Source organism: Mustelus asterias, chromosome 18 (assembly GCF_964213995.1).
Source record: "Mustelus asterias chromosome 18, sMusAst1.hap1.1, whole genome shotgun sequence".
NCBI classification, from domain to species: Eukaryota; Metazoa; Chordata; class Chondrichthyes; order Carcharhiniformes; family Triakidae; genus Mustelus; species Mustelus asterias.
In genome coordinates this window covers 3,033,476-3,051,463 of record NC_135818.1, presented here as the reverse complement: position 1 = coordinate 3,051,463, position 17,988 = coordinate 3,033,476, and the positions used below count along the sequence as shown (strand labels likewise).

The 17,988-nt window shown below is 45.7% G+C and overlaps 1 protein-coding gene across 6 annotated transcripts in view; it reads left to right on the top strand.

Moving 5' to 3' along the window:
• aqr (aquarius intron-binding spliceosomal factor) overlaps positions 1 to 17,988 on the top strand; it is a 255,999-nt gene that overhangs the window by 180,718 nt on the left and 57,293 nt on the right. For 2 of the 6 annotated variants that reach the window (XM_078233269.1, XM_078233265.1), the window contains exons 1-6: positions 6,713 to 6,976; positions 9,268 to 9,376; positions 10,752 to 10,808; positions 11,165 to 11,205; positions 12,312 to 12,347; positions 12,473 to 12,593. In XM_078233269.1, coding sequence (XP_078089395.1) covers positions 9,302 to 9,376; positions 10,752 to 10,808; positions 11,165 to 11,205; positions 12,312 to 12,347; positions 12,473 to 12,593 — 330 coding nt within the window. In that variant the 5' untranslated portion in view covers positions 6,713 to 6,976; positions 9,268 to 9,301. Of the gene's footprint in view, positions 1 to 6,712; positions 8,041 to 9,267; positions 9,377 to 10,751; positions 10,809 to 11,164; positions 11,206 to 12,311; positions 12,348 to 12,472; positions 12,594 to 17,988 lie in introns of those variants that run through there. The other 4 variants (XM_078233266.1, XM_078233267.1, XM_078233268.1 and 1 more) reach the window with 4 other exon arrangements.

Below are 17,988 nucleotides of genomic sequence, written 5' to 3'. Positions count from 1 at the left end.
AGCGACACGATTTACCGAGCCATTCGTGCAGCTCCCACTTACCCGGGTGCCGTCGAGCTCCTAAAAAAAAGATACACGAAGCCACCCAACGAGATACATGTTCGTTACCTCCTCGCTACACGACGTCGGCAGTCGTGCGAAACCATGGAGGACTATGCCAATGAGCTCCTGCAGCTTGCCAGGGGTTGCGATTGTAAGGACGTATCAGCCGAACAATATATGTACGACCTCGCCCGAGACGCGTTCGTAGCAGGGGTAGGGTCCTCGTACATCAGGCTTAAATTGCTGGAAAAGGGGAAACTCGACTTGACCCAAGCAATGGAGATGGCCGTGATGCTGGAAGCGGCGTCGAAGAGCTTGGCGCTGTACCCCGAGGACCACGTGCAGTCAACGTGGCTGGAGCAAGCTCAGCTCCCTCCTCGCCCCGCTAACCCGCGCTCCCAGATCGATCTGACGACGGCGGCAGCTCCAGGTGGCCAGCGATGCTATTTTTGTGGTGGGGCCAAGCATCCACGGCAACAGTGTCCGGCAAGAACGGCAATCTGCAGCCAGTGCGGTAAAAAAGGCCACTACGGCAAAGTCTGCAGGTCCAAGCCTAAAAACGGCAGTGCAGCTTGTAACCCTCCAGAACGGAGACAATCTCCTTCGGCGTCGCAGTACCCACGAGGTCCGACCACGTGCGATCCCAGGACGGCGCCATCGTGGCTGACGGAGGAGGAGGAAGACCACCAGGAGTCGCTGCGCTTGGCGCCCTCGCCCACGTGCGATTCATGGGGGCGGCCATCATGGTCCACGACGACTAGGAGCGACCAGCAGGGGTCCTCAGCATCCACATCGGCAGCATGCAGTGACGCCTAGGGGCCAACGGTGGCGTCGATCTCCCTGGATCAGACCAGGCACTACAGACTTGAAAATTCCATGATGGATATAAAGGTTAGTGGTCGAACTGTGAATTGTCTGTTTGACAGTGGGAGCACCGAAAGTTTCATACACCCTGAAACTGCTAAAAGGTGTGGGCTCCGGGTTCTCCCTGCCAAGCAGACAATTTCCATGGCATCACGGTCCCGGTCTGTACCGATCCAAGGACGATGTATGGTAACTCTTGAGGTACAGGGCACAATTTACGAGCAATACAGGCTCCTTGTGTTACCTCACCTTTGCGCGCCAATTCTCCTCGGACTAAACTTTATGGTCCACATGAAGAGTGTGATCCTACAGTACGGTGGGCCACTCCCTTCACTGGCAGTAGGGAATCAGCCGCAGCCTCCAAATTGCCCAAAGCGCCCCGCATGCAATCTATCCACCCTGAAAATCACTACACCATCCCTTTTTAAAAATCTGGTACCTGGCTGCAAGCCCATCGCTACTAAAAGTAGGCGTTACAGCGCTGAGGACCGGATCTTTATTAGATCTGAGGTTCAGCGGCTCCTCAAGGAAGGGATCATACAGGCCAGTGCTAGTCCGTGGAGAGCGCAGGTCGTGGTAGTCAAAAGCGGGAACAAACCTCGGATGGTCATCGACTATAGTCAGACCATTAATCGTTATACGCAGCTGGATGCGTATCCTCTCCCGCGCATTTCTGATATGGTCAATCAGATTGCGCAGTACCGAGTGTTTTCTACCATAGACCTTAAGTCCGCCTACCATCAACTCCCCATCCGCCCAGAGGACCGACAATATACGGCTTTTGAGGCGGATGGTCGTCTATACCAATTCCTCAGGGTTCCATTTGGTGTCACCAATGGGGTCTCGGTCTTCCAGCGTGCTATGGACCGAATGGTGGACCAGAACGGGTTGCGGGCTACCTTCCCGTACCTGGATAACGTCACCATCTGCGGCCATGACCAGCAGGACCATGACACGAATCTCCAACACTTTCTGTGCACTGCATCTCGCCTGAATCTGACCTATAACAGGGAGAAGTGCGTATTCCGTACGCGTAGGTTAGCCATCCTCGGATACGTGGTGGAAAACGGGGTAATTGGCCCTGATCCAGACCGTATGCGCCCACTTACTGAACTTCCCTTGCCCGCTAGCACGAAAGCACTGAGGAGATGCCTCGGGTTCTTTTCGTATTATGCACAGTGGGTCCCCAACTACGCGGACAAAGCTCGTCCGCTCATTAAGTCCACGACCTTCCCACTTACGCCGGAGGCCCAATTGGCCTTCAAGGCTTTGAAAAGCGACATCTCGAAAGCCACGATGCACGCGGTGGATGAATCCATTCCTTTCCAGGTGGAGAGTGATGCATCTGATTTCGCCCTAGCCGCCACACTAAACCAGGCAGGCAGGCCCGTCGCGTTCTTTTCCCGCACCCTTCAAGGCCCAGAAATTCGGCACTCAGCGGTGGAGAAGGAGGCTCAGGCCATTGTGGAGGCAGTCAGACACTGGCGCCATTACCTGGCAGGGAAGCGGTTCACCCTGATCACGGATCAACGATCCGTGGCGTTTATGTTCAGCAACACGCAGAGGGGCAAGATCAAGGACGATAAGATCTTGCGGTGGAGAATTGAGCTCTCCACCTATAATTACGATATTATGTATCGTCCAGGGAAGCTCAATGAGCCCTCGGATGCCCTCTCGCGCGGAACATGCGCCATCATGCAGGAGGACCGCTTGAAGGCTCTCCACAATGATCTGTGTCATCCTGGAGTCACCAGACTCTACCACTTCGTCAAAGCCCGCAACCTGCCCTACTCGGTGGAGGATGTCAGGTCAGTGACGAGAAGCTGTCGGATTTGCGCAGAATGCAAACCACACTTTTATCGACCAGACCGGGCACAATTGGTCAAGGCCACTCGCCCTTTTGAGAGGCTGAGTGTGGATTTTAAGGGCCCCCTTCCCTCAACGGACCGGAATGTCTATTTCCTCAACATAATAGACGAGTATTCCCGGTTTCCGTTTGTTGTCCCCTGTGCGGACACGTCGACTGCCACCATCATCAAGGCATTCAGTGACCTTTTTCCCCTGTTCGGGTACCCCTGCTACATTCATAGCGACAGGGGCTCGTCGTTCATGAGCAACGACTTGAGGCAATTCCTGCTCTCATTCGGGATTGCCTCTAGTAGAACCACGAGCTACAACCCTAGGGGTAACGGACAGGTGGAAAGGGAGAATGCTACAGTCTGGAAGGCTGTCTTACTGGCACTGAAATCCAGGGGCCTTCCAGTCTCCCGTTGGCAGGAGGTCCTTCCAAATGCACTCCATTCTATCCGCTCCCTCCTGTGTACGGCAACCAATGCTACTCCCCACGAGAGGATTTTCTCATTCCCTCGGAAGTCGTCCTCGGGAACCTCATTGCCAGCCTGGTTGACGTACCCAGGACCCGTCCTTCTGCGGCGACATGTGAGGGCTCGCAAGTCCGACCCCTTGGTCGAACCGGTCCAACTCCTCCACGCCAACCCTCAGTATGCCTATGTGGCATATCCTGACGGGCGAGAGGACACTGTCTCCATTAGAGACCTGGCGCCCGCAGGGGACGTAGCAACTCCTGTCGCTCCTATTCCCCCAGTCACGAATCCACTCCTCCTCATTGCTTCCCCAGACGTGGCGCGGTCAGCACCGGGACCAGTGCATAACACTTTTACTCCCATGTACAGCTTGCCTGAGACTCGGAGATCGGCGCCACCATCATCACCACCACCACCACCACCAAAGGTTCCAGCATCCCCTGCACCATCGCCTCACCAGGGCCGGCCGGCCCGGGAGTCCTTGAGGGGACAGCCAGACGTTGTTTTGGAAAGAACGCCACCACAAGCACCTGCTCCGGTTTCGCAACCGGTGTTGAGGAGATCACAGCGTCGGTGCGGTCCTCCAGACCGTCTGGACTTGTGAATTCTGTGAATTGTCTGTTTATATGACCTGTTTTTCTTGCACCCCGCCACCTTTTGTTCTTAAAGGAGGGGTGAATGTGGTGAACCATCGTTGGTTCACCACTGGGGGTTGTTATTATGTTACTGTTGGGCTAGGGTGTTGTTACTGTGGGGGTTGTACAATGTTGTTGGGTTAGGGTGTTTACCTGTTATAAGTGTTATCATGGCACATTCCAGTGGGGTCCCGCCTCCGGTGGCGAGGTATAAGACCCCCTGCTCCGGCAGGACCCCTTCAGTCTGAACTGGTGTATTCGTGTTAGTAGTTCCATTGTTACACAATTAAAGCCTTCAATATCGAAGCCTTGGTTCCACGTGCTTAATTGTCGCGCATCACAGACACACACACACACACAAAAACCATGCCAGGACATACACACAACTGCATGAAAAATCCTCTACAGTCACCCCTCTTGTAAAAGTGGCTCCAGTGTCTACAAACATTAGAGCAACATACTTATTCCGCACAGTCTGTACATTTAATAAGGGATTTTATGTCAGAATCTCCCTCTTTGGTGTGCATTTTTATGTGGAGACTAACTTTGCCAAGTTTTCAAATACAGATGGTATTTCAAACAGCCTCCAAACAAAATGAAATGAATTAACTGTTGGCCATTAACCTGGATTGAATATTAAATTCTGAAAGCCACATACTGAGAATCAACAGGATGATTGCCATGGACATCCTGCATGGAAAACTAGTGTATAATAAAAACAACTTGGATTTATTGAAGATGACTTATATAGTGGGGACAGGAGGAAATTGTTAATATCTTGTACATTTACAGTCTATTTTATTCTCCAGGCTAGGTCTTGTGTTCATTCATAAATAAGACAGTTGTGAGATTTACTAAAGTTTAATTTTCTGTTGTCTGCTCAAACCCATGGCCCCAAAACTAGTCTACATGAAGTGAAGACATAACCTTGCCCAGAGAATCTTCCTGAATATGTGTTTGTGCAGTCTTAAAGTGAATTAAAGATAAAATTATGTCTAGTTCTTGAAATTGTGAACTTTGGCCTCTTTTTCTTAATTTGAAGGATGCTGATTAGGGACAGTCAGCATGGCTTTGTGAGTGGAAAATCTTTTCTCACAAATTTAATTGAGTTTTTTGAAGGGTAACCAAGAAGGTAGATGAGGGCAATGCAGTTGATGTTGTCAACATGGACTTTAGCAAGGCCTTTGACAAGGTACCGCATGGTAGGTTGTTGCATAAGGTTACATCTCACAGGATCCAGGGTGAGGTAGCTAAATGGATACAAAATTGGCTTCTTGACAGAAGCCAGAAGGTGGTTGTAGAGAGTTGTTTTTCAAACAGGAGGCCTGTGACCAGCAGTGTGCCTCAGGGATCTGTGCTGGGTCCACTGTTATTTGTCATTTATATTAATGATTTGGATGAGAATATAGGAGGCATGGTTAGTAAGTTTGCAGATGACACTAAGATTGGTGGCATAGTGGACAGTGAAGAAAGTTATTTCCAATTGCAACGGGATCTTGATCAATTGGGCCAGTGGGCTGATGAATGGCAGATGGAGTTTAATTTAGATAAATGCGAGGTGATGCATTTTGGTAGATTGAACCAGGGCAGGACTTACTCAGTTAATGGTAAGGCGTTGGGGAGAGTTTCAGAACAAAGAGATCTGGAGTACAGTTTCATAGCTCCTTGAAAGTGGAGTCACAGGTGGACAGAGTGGTGAAGAAGGCATTCAGCATGCTTGGTTTCAAACAGAACATTGAATACAGTAATTGGGACGTCTTGTTGAAATTGTACAAGACATTGGTAAGGCCATACTTGGAATACTGTGTACAATTCTGGTCACCCTATTATAGAAAATATATTATTAAACTAGAAAGAGTGCAGAAGAGATTTACTAGGATGCTACCGGGACTTGAAGGTTTGAGTTATAAGGAGAGGCTGGATAGACTGGGACTTTTTTCTCTGGAGCGTAGAAGGCTGAGGGGTGATCTTATAGAGGTCTATAAAATAATGAGGGGCACAGATCAGCTAGATAGTCAATATCTTTTCCCAAAGGTAGGGGAGTCTAAAAGTAGAGGGCATAGGTTTAACGTGAGAGGGGAGAGATACAAAAGTGTCCAGAGGAGCAATTTTTTCACACAGAGGGTGGTGAGTGTCTGGAACAAGCTGCCAGAGGTAGTAGTAGAGGCGGGTACAATTTTACCTTTTAAAAAGCATTTAGTTACATGGGTACGATGGGTATAGAGGGATATGGGCCAAATGCGGGCAATTGGGATTAGCTTAGGGTTTTTTTTTAAAAAGGGCAGCATGGACAAGTTGGGCCGAAGGGCCTGTTTCCATTCTGTAAACCTCTATGACTCTATCTAATATTCAAGAATGAGACCGATATTTGTGAAGGGGTTATGATGGGCAGAATTCTCTAACCTTGCCTGTAGCTGGGATTCTCCAGTCCCGCTGCTGTCAATGGCGATTTGGCTGAGCGCCAAATTCTCCGTTCTCACTGGTGGTGGTATCGGGGGGCACGAGACTGGAGAATTCCGGCCAATGTTTTGCATGGGGAGAGAGAAGTGTAAATTAAAAGCAGATTCCAGCATCCGCAGTAATTTGCTTTTATAAATTGAAATAAAATTTTGTTAGCGTACGTTATTCCGTTTCCAATGTGAAGTAAATATTTTTTGAGCTGAAAAAAAGTATTCAGATTGGCTGTGGGCTTTAAGAAAATGAGTTCATTTTGAAGAAGCTTCTTGCTGCAGGAACAGCTGAGAATATTGTGCTGAGGAGTGTGGCCAGTTTCTGGGTGAAGAGAATTTCAAACCATGATTGAGCAAGAACCCTTTTATAATTAAACATTGCCCAATCTGCTGCTCTAATTCCAGCTGGGTTGCAGTGATCAGACATTTCTCAATACTTTATGCGCAGGACACGATGTAAAGACTTTGCAGAAAATAGTCTTTAACCTGAAAAAAACAAGTTTGTCAGGAAGTTTCAAACTTTGTCACTGACTCTGAGCCCAGCCTCTGGGAGCCGGAACTGAGCGCCGGCGCTCTGGGTGCCGGGGGACGGGAATCGCGGGCGGGACGGAAGTGAAGGGTGACAGCGGAGCAGCGGAGTGAGAGCGGGGACGGACTTGGGGTGAGTGAGTGAGTGAGGGGGGGATATGGAGATATGTGGGGGATATGGAGGGATATGGAGATAGACTGGACATGGAGAGGGCTATGAGGATGAGGGGATGTGGAAAATGGTTGCATAGGGATGAAGGGGGTTGGGGACATAGGGGTAGATGAGAGCAACAGTTTGTCAAATGTGGTCCACTCTGAGCTCATAACTGCTACCGAACAGCCTCAGTAATGCTGTAAAATTCATGTTATATTTGTGGAATGTCAATTTTCTCCATTATGATTTTATTAGTTAGTGTTTGTTAATGGGATTTCAGGATCGGCCCTAGTCCCATGTCTGTGTCCCAATCATTTTTTCATTCAAATTTTAATAAAAAGTGAACATTTCACTATAATTCCACTTGATTTTCTGTCTGTGAGAATACTTCCCTGCGATTGGCTGCTTATCCTGATTGATGACATCACTGTCACTGGGCGCCAATCAATTCCCTTCACTTGAAGCTAATGGACAACAGGATTGGGAAACTCATGTCACAGAGACGGCTGAATGTTGTTCCTCTGCCACTGGCCATGGAATCCACAGCATAGTTGTGGGATTGTCACTGATAGGATTAAATTGTAAAAAAATAAAGGAATAGTTATGACACCTACATCACCTATAATTAAAAAAAACCTTAATTGACTAGTATCCTCTCACTTCACTTTTGCAGGTGTAAAATTCTTTCCTTAATCAAATCCCTCCTCTTTCTAGAGTCATATGTTATAGAGTTTAGAGTCATAGAGTCTTTACAGCACAGAAAGAGGCCCTTCGGCCCATTGTGTTTGCATCGGCAGTCAAGTAGACGGTCATTAGCCTTTGGAATTCTCTTCCCCGGGGGCAGTGGAGGCTGTGACATTGAATTGATTCAAGGCTGAGTTAGATAGATTCTTGATAGAGGAGTTGAGGGTTATGGAGGGCAGGCTCAAAGGCCGAATGCTCCCAAGTCCGATGGCTGTGATTTCCTCCTATCTGGTGGCACATTTTCCGGTGGTAAAGGCATCTGATATTGGCTGCTCGTGGGATCTTCCAGTCCTGCCAAGGTCTGTGGCGTTTTGCACGGCTTTTCCACCCCACCATCAGGAACCTAATGCTGGGGAGGCTCACCTTCAGGGGACAGGATGATCCCGCTACGAGAAGGGCCAGAGAATCCTGCTCTATGTTTCTATATATACTTTCTAATGTGTGGTCTGTAATACCTGTCTTTTTACTTTACCTCACTGTTTGATTTGATTTGATTTATTATTGTCACATGTATTAACATACAGTGAAAAGTATTGTTTCTTGCGCGCCATACAATCAAAGCATACCATTCATAGAAAAGGAAATGAGACTGCAGAATGTAGTGTTACTGTCATAACTAGGGTGTAGAGAAAGATCAACTTAATGCGAGGTAGGTCCATTCAAAAGTCTGGCAGCAGCAGAGAAGAAGCTGTTTTTGAGTCGGTTGGTATGCGACCTCAGACTTTTGTATCCTTTTCCCGATGGAAGAAGGTGGAAGAGAGAATGTCCGGGGTGCGTGGGGTCCTTAATTATGCTGGCTGCTTTTCCGAGGCAGCAGGAAGTGTAGACAGAATCAATGGATGGGAGGCTGGTTGGTGTTATGTTTACCTTAAAATGTTGTTTAGGTTAGTGTTCTTGTAGCAACTAAACTATTGTGAATGAGCAGTTGGGTCTATTGTTAAAGTGCAAATGGTGGCCTTCAGCAGCAGGTTAGAAATAGTCATGACTCTGTAAATAGTCTGATGTGAAATGCATAAAGAAATGAAATGCATATCGGTTTCAAAATAACTGAAATTAATTTCTCAGCTAATCCATTGTGGATTTTTAATAAAGGGAGAGTTAAAACATATCTCCAAATATTTACAGTAATTCTGGAAACAGTCACCCGATGTTTTGTATACTTGAGCCAACCAGAAACAATTGAATTTGAAACTGTCTTCTCCCCCACACATCAATAATGCCGATACACTTGGTGATTCCTCAAGTTCTGAAGAGCCGAAATGGGAAATTACTTTTACTTTTTTACTTTGGTGAATATATGTATTACTTTATGATTCTTTAGGTTATGGGCCAAGGTGCTGGAAAATGGGATTAGAATAATTAGATGGTTTGTTTTTGACCAGCACAGACGCAAAGGGCTGAAGGGTCTTTTTCTTTGCTGTATACCTCTATGACTCTAATAGTAAACTATATATTCCCTTAATTTTACAGTTTCTTACTTTAATTGATGATAAGGCAGATTCTTACAGCTTATATTATTTCCTCAGTTCTGACTCTGACAGATAGCAGATTAACCAGAAAATGGAGTCTGTGACTCAAGGAAAGAAAATGGTGGCACCGACTGTATCTCAGATAAATGCTGAATATGTTACCCAGGTAAGGGGTCTGGTGGTTTGCAAATGGCACATCAGTATTTCCATCCAATCTATTTTTGTATTTTGTGCTAAAAATATAATCCAGATCTTTTTCATCAGGGACTTAGTTACACCATTTGTGATGATAATCTTTTCAAACAAGAGGTTGTGTGATGTCTCTATCAAATTCTGTCATGTGTGATAGCTGTAGTAGTTCTAGATCACATGTAGGATGTACTCTTTATTTTTAAGATTTAGTACAATATTGTTGGATTGGGCAGACAAGTGGCAGATGAAGTTCAATGCAGAGAAGTGTGAGGTGATGCAGTTTGTCAGGATGACCATGGAGAGAGAGTATAAAATAAAGGGAACAACTCTAAAGGAGGTGCAGGACAGAGAAATTTCAGTGTGTATGTACATAGGACGGCTGGGCATGTTGAGGGAGCAGTTAATAAAACATATAGTATCTTGGACTTTATTAATAGGGACATTGAATACAAGAGTAAGGAGGCCATGTTGAACTTGTATAAGACACTAGTTAAGTCTCATCTGGGGCACTGCATCTGGTTCTGGGCACCATACTTGAGAAAGGATGTGAAGGAATTGGAGAGGAGATTTACAGGATTAATGAAGTGTGGCAATGAGGATAGACTGGAGATGTTTGATCTGTTTTTCCTTGGAGAAAAGAAGGCTGAGTAGAGAATTGAGAAAGGTATTCAAGATCCTTAGGGGTATGGGCAGGGTAAATAGTGAGAGACTGTACCCACTCAAGCGAGTATCAAGAACTGGAGGGCACAGATTCAAAATGATGGGCGAAAGGAATAAAAGTGATATGAGGAAAATGGATTTCATACAAAGGGCAGTTGGAGTTTGGAACAAAGTTCTTGAGAAGGTGGTGGAGACAGATTTGATCAAGGTATTCAAAAGAAAATTAAATTTCTATCTGTAAAGAAAGGATGTGCAAGGTTACGGCAATAAGGCAGGGGAATGGGACTGGGTAGAAGGATCTTTCAGAGAGCCAGTGCAGACTCGATGGAACTGTAAAGATTCTGTGATCTCACGAATGATGTGCCAGTTTATGTTACTTGGGATAAAACATTATGTTTAATACTTAAATATCTAGTTCTCTGTTTATCTTTAATTTGTCCAGAAATGCTATTTGAATAAAGAGGTAAAGAATTTCATGAAGAGTGAGTGAGGCCATCCTTAATAAATGAGGCACAGGTAATGGAACATGGAGAGTACATCTATTTTTAATCCACTAGATGTTGTATCTGGCAAAAATATGCCTCCTGACAATACAATTAAAGTTGTGGTATGGACTTGCACAGATCTACCATGTCAGTTTGGACTGAAGCCTTTGGAAGTGTTTACAATGTCGATTTTCATGTTTTCAGCTATCAAATAGATATTGGGCACCTCACGTAAAGAAAAAAATGACATTTGATTCTAAGGTAAATCATGCTTTGTTTTCTTATGTTCAAATCATGTATACTGTTCAGAACCTTTGTGAAAAGTGGAAGCAGCAACACAATATCACAGTGCTTACCTCAGCTACAGATTTAGATAACCAGAGATTATTATAACCTAAGCTTGTAATGCAGATTAGACATTCAAATTTGATCAATATAATTCCTTCCCATTACTCTGAATGTAATCTAGTTGTACCACGTGTCGTAGAAACGGTTCAATAAATCTGTTTTCATCTCATATCCCCACACGAAAAATGATCAGTCTTCATGCTGAGGCATTGGAAATAAATTCACTCATTCCAGTATTATGAATTCCTTTCCTTTCTGTGTTGGAACAGGTCATTGAAGATGTGTATCAGAAAGAGATTGTGAAGACAAAGTAAGTTGCACATATTGCTGTGTGATTCTTTTTTCTAAAGTGTATCTACTACCTTGTGCTAAAGGATCTATGAGTTCTAAAAATGCGCTGCATCACATCATGTAGATGGCCATTATTTTTGTCTTAATTTTGGCACTTGAGTATTTTTCATTCAAATTCTATGTGCCATTCTACGTGAAAAAGTGCCGGTTCCCTCCATAAAAGACCCGGAGTCAGGAAATGGAAATAAATTTTACACTGCTATTGAAATGACAAGGTTGGGGAAGAATAGATGTTCCAAAGTAAACATGAAATGAGAGCAACAGCTTTGCAACTTGAGGCACCACATGCCCTTTCACTTTGAGTATAATCAAGGATATAAACATCGGAATGAACATGTTTATCTCCACAGAATCCAGTCTTGTGTTTTGGAAGGCCTAATTTAAACATTTGATTTGTTTTCTAACCAGATATAAACTTTAATTAGGACCTCGTGCTAAACCAAATGAAGTGCTTGTCTTGAAAATGAGCTCACGTTCAGTATCATTCTTTTGAATTTGGGGGAGGGGAAGAAACAGTGGATCTGTCCAGTTGAATTCTCACCTTATTTTCCTGAGTTTTTTTTCTTAAAACTTATTTTGTTAAACAAAAGGAAGAGAAACTTATCAAAGTTAACAACTTTTTAAAAATAAGTTTAGTGTGGCACGGTGGCACAGTGGTTAGGACTGATGCCTCAGTGCCAGGGATCCGGGTTCGATTCCCAGCTTGGGTCACTGTCCCCCCGTGTCTGCGTGGTTTTCCTCCGGGTGCTCCGGTTTCCCCCCTCAGTCTGAAAGACATGCTGGTTGGGTGCATTGGCCCGAACAGGCGCCGGAATGTGGAAGCAGGGGAATTTCACAGTAACTTCATTGCAGTGTTAATGTAAGCCTTACTTGTGACTAATAAATAAACTTTAAAAGAAGTTCATTTTCTGTCACGTTTCACTGTCAACTTTGGTACTTAGGGAATTTGTGCCCGAGACTTCGTGTACCTTCCCGTTAATCTTGATGGCAGGGCTGAGGCAATATTATTTTTACATGGTATTGAGTCAAAAATATTTGCCGACAGTAAATATTTTTACTTTTCAGATTTGCAATTAGAAAAATTATGCTGCTTGAATTCAGGTAATTTTTCCTTGGTTTGGAATATTTTTTTCAAGAAACAACATTAATGGAATTATTTATGAACCAATATTATGGTGAATGATAAGCCTCTGATTTACTTTGTATTCTCTTTGTAACATTGATAGCCAGTACCTGGAGAATTATCTCTGGCCAAACTATTCCTCTGAAGTATCCAGCAATGCCTATCTGATGTCCATTTGTTGTATGGTGAATGAAAAATTTCGGGAAAATGTTCCTGCTTGGGAGGTAAGAGGCAATTGTCTATCTGTTTATAGAGCTCGCTGTTGCTTCCTCATCTTTAATGAAAAGTTCTGTTCAGTTTTGAAGCCTGAGGACATCCCCCAGGAATGCTGCGCCAAATGGTTATGAGGTCATGGTTTTCCAGCCCTGTTGTGGCAGGACTCGCCGCGGGAGATTCAGTGGTCCAGCCAAATGTCCATTGACTTTGGGCAGGATTGGATGAGAGCAGAACTGGAAAATCCCCACCCTGAGCCTGCGATTTCTATGCTTTTGTTGTGAGCAGTTGCAAATTGTCACTCCACTCCCAAGGCATAGAACATTAGAAACAGAGCAGGGTGGACCATTCAGCCCATCGAGCCTGCTCCACCATTCAATCAAATCGTGGCTGGTCTGCTTGTGGCCTCAACTCCATTTTCCTGTCTTACCCCGATAACCCGTGACACTTTCGACAGTAAGAAATCTGCCTAGTTCAGCCTGGAAGCAATTGAATGGCCCAGCTGCACTGCTCACGGAGGGAGGGAATTCCAAAGACTTAACCACCCTCTGACAGAAGAAACTGCTAAAGAACAAAGAAAATTACAGCACAGGAACAGGCCCTTCGGCCCTCCAAGCCTGCACCAATCATGCTGCCCGACTGAACTAAAACCCCTTACCCTTCCGGGGACCATATCCCTCCATTCCCATCCTATTCATGTACTTGTCAAGACGCGCCTTAAAAGTCACTATTGTATCCGCTTCTACTACCTCCCCCGGCAATGAGTTCCAGGCACCCACTACTCTCTGTGTAAGAAAATCTGCCTCGTACATCTCCTTTAAACCTTGCTCCTCGCACCTTAAACCTATGCCCCCTAGTAATTGACTCTTCCACCGTGGGAAAAAAGCTTCTGACTATCCACTCTGTCCATGCCTCTCATAATCTTGTAGACTTCTATCAGGTCTCCCCTCAACCTCCTCCTCCAGTGAGAACAAACCAAGTTTCTCCAACCTCTCCTCATAGCTAATGCCCTCCATACCAGGCAACATCCTGGTAAATCTTTTCTGTACCCTCTCCAAAGCCTCCACATCCTTTTGGTAGTGTGGCGACCAGAATTGATCACTATATTCCAAGTGCGGCCTAACTAAGGTTCTATAAAGCTGCAACATGACTTGCCAATTTTTAAACTCAATGCCCCAGCCGATGAAGGCAAGCATGCTGTATGCCTTCTTGACTACCTTCTCCACCTGCATTGCCACTTTCAGTGACCTGTGTACCTGTACACCCAGATCCCTTTGCCCATCAATACTCTTCAGGGTTCTGCCATTTACTGTATATTTCCTATCTGTATTAAACCTTCCAAAATGCATTACCTCACATTTGTCCGGATTAAACTCCATCTGCCATCTCTCCGCCCAAGTCTCCAACTGATCTATATCCTGCTGTATCCTCTGATGGTCCTCATCGCTGTCCGCAAATCCACCAACCTTTGTGTCATCCGCAAACTTACTAATCAATCCAGTTACGTTTTCCTCCAAATCATTTATATATATTACAAACAGCAAAGGTCCCAGCACTGATCCCTGAGGAACACCACTTGTCACAGCCCTCCATTCAGAAACACACCCTTCCACTGCTACCCCTCTGTCTTCTTTGATCGATGTGGAGATGCCGGCGTTGGACTGGGGTAAGCACAGTAAGAAGTCTCACAACACCAGGTTAAAGTCCAACAGGTTTATTTGGTAGCAAATACCATAAGCTTTCGGAGCAATGCTCCTTCGTCAGATGGAGTGGTCACTGGAGGAGGAGACAGAGACCACTCCATCTGACGAAGGAGCATTGCTCCAAAAGCTTATGGTATTTGCTACCAAATAAACCTGTTGGACTTTAACCTGGTGTTGTGAGACTTCTTACTGTTCTTTGATCGAGCCAGTTTTGTATCCACCATGCCAGCTCACCTCTGATCCCATGCGACTTCACCTTCTGCACCAGTCTGCCATGAGGGACCTTGTCAAAAGCCTTACTGAAGTCCATGTGGACAACATCCACTGCCCTACCCTCATCAATCATCTTCGTCACTTCCTCGAAAAACTGGATCAAGTTCGTGAGACACGACCTCCCCTTCATAAAACCATGTTGCCTCTCACTAATACATCCACTTATTTCCAAGTGGGAATAAATCCTGTCTCAAAGAATCCTCTCCAATAATTTCCCTACCACTGATGTAAGGCTCACTGGCCTGTAATTACCTGGATTATTCTTGCTATCCTTCTTAAACAAAGGAACAACATTGGCTATTCTCCAATCCTCTGGGACCTCCCCTGTAGCCAGTGAGGATACAAAGATTTCTCTCAAGGCCCCAGCAATTTCCTCCCTTGCCTCTCTCAATATTCTGGGGTATATCCCATCAGGCCCTGGGGACTTAATGTTTCTCAAGAACCCCAATACCACCTTTTTGATCTCAACATGACTCAAACTATCTACACATCCTTTCCCAGACTCATCATCCACCAAGTCCTTCTCTTTGGTGAATACTGACGCAAAGTACTCATTTAATACCTCGCCCATTTCCTCTGGCTTCTCGCATAGATTCCCTCCCTTGTCCTTGAGTGGGCCAACCCTCTCCCTGGCTACCCTCTTGCTCTTTATATATGTATAAAAACTTTGGGATTTTCCTTAATCCTGCTGGCCAGTGCTTTTTCATGACCCCTTTTAGCCCTTCTTACTCCTTGCTTAAGTTTCTTTCTACTTTCCTTGTATTCCACACTTGCTTTGTGTGTTCCCAGCCTCCTAGCTTTGACAAATGCTTTCTTTTTCTCTTTGATTAGGCTCGCAATATCTCTCGTTATCCAAGGTTCCCAAAACTTGCCATACTTATCCTTCATCCTTACAGGAATGTGCCGGTCCTGAATACCTATCAACTTACACTTGAAAGCCTCCCACATGCCAGATGTTGATTTGCCCTCAAACATCTGCCCCCAATCAACATTCTTCAGTTCCTGTCTAATATTGTTGTAATTAGCCTTCCCCCAATTTAGCACCTTAACTTGAGGACTACACTTGCCTTTATCCATCAGTACCTTAAAGCTTACTGAATTGTGGTCACTGTTCCCGAACTGCTCCCCTACTGAAACATCGACCACCTGGCCAGGCTCATTCCCCAATACCAGGTCCAGTACGGCCCCTTCCCTAGTTGGACTATCTACATACTGTTTCAGGAAGCCCTCCTGGATGTTCCTTACAAACTCTGCCCCATCCACACCCCTAGCACTAAGTGAGTCCCAGTCAATATAGGGGAAATTAAAATCTCCCACCACAACAACCCTTTTACTTTTACACTTTGCCAAAATCTGCCTACATATCTGTTCCTCAATCTCCCGCTGGCTGTTGGGCAGCCTATAGTAAAGCCCAACATTGTGACTACACCTTTCCTATTCCTGAGCTCTACCCATATTGCCTCACTGTATGAGCCCAGCCTCAATTTAAGACCTAATCTTGGTCTTAAATGGGAAATCCCTCATTTTTAAACAGTGCCTCCTAGTTCTAAATTCTGCCACAAGGAGAAGAGTCCTCTCAGTATCTACCCTGGGGTGGCACGGTAGCACAGTGGTTAGCACTGCTGCCTCACAGCGCCAGAGACCCGGGTTCAATTTCAGCCTCAGGTCACTGTCTGTATGGAGTTTGCACATTCTCTCTGTGTCTGCGTGGGTTTCCTCCGGGTGCTCCGGTTTTCTTCCACAGTCCAAAGATGTGCGGGTTAGGTGGATTGGCCATGGGAAATTGCCCCTTAGTGTCAGGGGGATTAGCAGGTTAAATATGTGGGGTTACGGGGATAGGGCCTGGGTGAGATTGTTGTCGATGTAGACTCAATGGGCCGAATGGCCTCCTTCTGCACTGTAGGGATTCTATGATTAGACTATTCGGCCCCTTGAACTTGCTCCACCATTCAACCAAATCATGGCTGGTCTGCTTGTGGCCTCAAGTCCATTTTCCTGTCTTACCCCGATAACCCGTGACACTTTCGACAGTCAGAAATCTGCCTAGTTCAGCCTGAAAGCAATCGAATGGCCCAGCTGCACTGCTCACGGAGGGAGGGAATTCCAAAGACTTAACCACCCTCTGATAGAAGAAACTGCTAATCTTGGTCTTAAATGGGAAATCCCTCATTTATAAACGGTGTCTCCTAGTGCTAAATTCTGCCATAATGTGAATCATCCTCTCAGTATCTACCCATTAGAGCATAAGACATAGGAGCAGAATTAGGCCACTCGGCCCATCGAGTCTGCTCCGCCATTCAATCATGGCTGATGTCAAGTCTGTTACCCTGTCAAGTCCCCTCAGATCTTGCAATAAGTTTACCTTTCATTCTTCTGAACTCCAATGGGTAAAGTCCCAACCTTTCCTCATAAAAGTTAATCTTGATGTAGTCATCACAACCGGAAACGTTGGGGGCAATTCTCCCAATCCGTCCACGGCGGGTTTGGTGGTGGGCTAGCGCAGAGAATCTGGCAAAAGGTAAAGAGTTGAAAACCCACTGGTGTCAAATCACGTTGCAATTCTCTCAATAGTGGTCACTCTGCCCGCTGACAGGTGGTGCATAAGCCATTTGCATTTGTTTGCATCTCATGAATGCTCATTAAAACATCTGCCCGCCTGCATCCCGTCAGGAGTTTCGAGCTTGCATCTCGCCAGCTTGGGGTTATGTTAGCGTCAAACCCGATTGTTAATGAGTGGCATTCACGAGACAATTCTCCGATTGCCAGAGGACTTCAGAGTGAGGGCAGCAACTTGCTGCCACAGTGCTGCGCTGTTCCTGATGTGCTGTACATCATTGTGCTGGGGCAGACCGATTCCTGCCTCCATCTCCAGGCCCAGCTGCTCCGCATGGTCAGTACTGTGCTGCTGGACCCTTGGACCCTTCTGTGTCACTGACTCGGATCAGTACTGTGTCTGGGGTTTGGGAGTGCAGGGCTCTCCTTCCCGCTGGTACCACACAGCAATGTCTCCGTGGGTAGCACTGACCTACAGCACTCGTGCAGCCACCACAACGAGAGAGGCAAAGGGGTGAATGATAGAAGGCAGAGAGAAGACCAAGGGGAGGGAAGCAGAACCCTGACAAAGCTAAAAGGTCACAAACAAGATGGTCAGAGGGATACCACATTATTCACTGGATGGCGATGCATAAAGTCCCCTACCTGAGATTCATTATTGCCGCTGATCGCTTTTTAACAAAGAGCCTGTGAATTACTGCAGTGTTTAGCTGACAGCAGCAAACTGCAACTTCTATTGAGAAGCAGTAACAATGGAAATGTGATACAGTGCACCTCCATCGCTCACTTTTATTCGCTGCACAGTACTCTTCTCATACACCTTGGTGATTTACAGAAAGGTCGGATCGAGACTCAACATTTTCGCAAGTAACGTGTA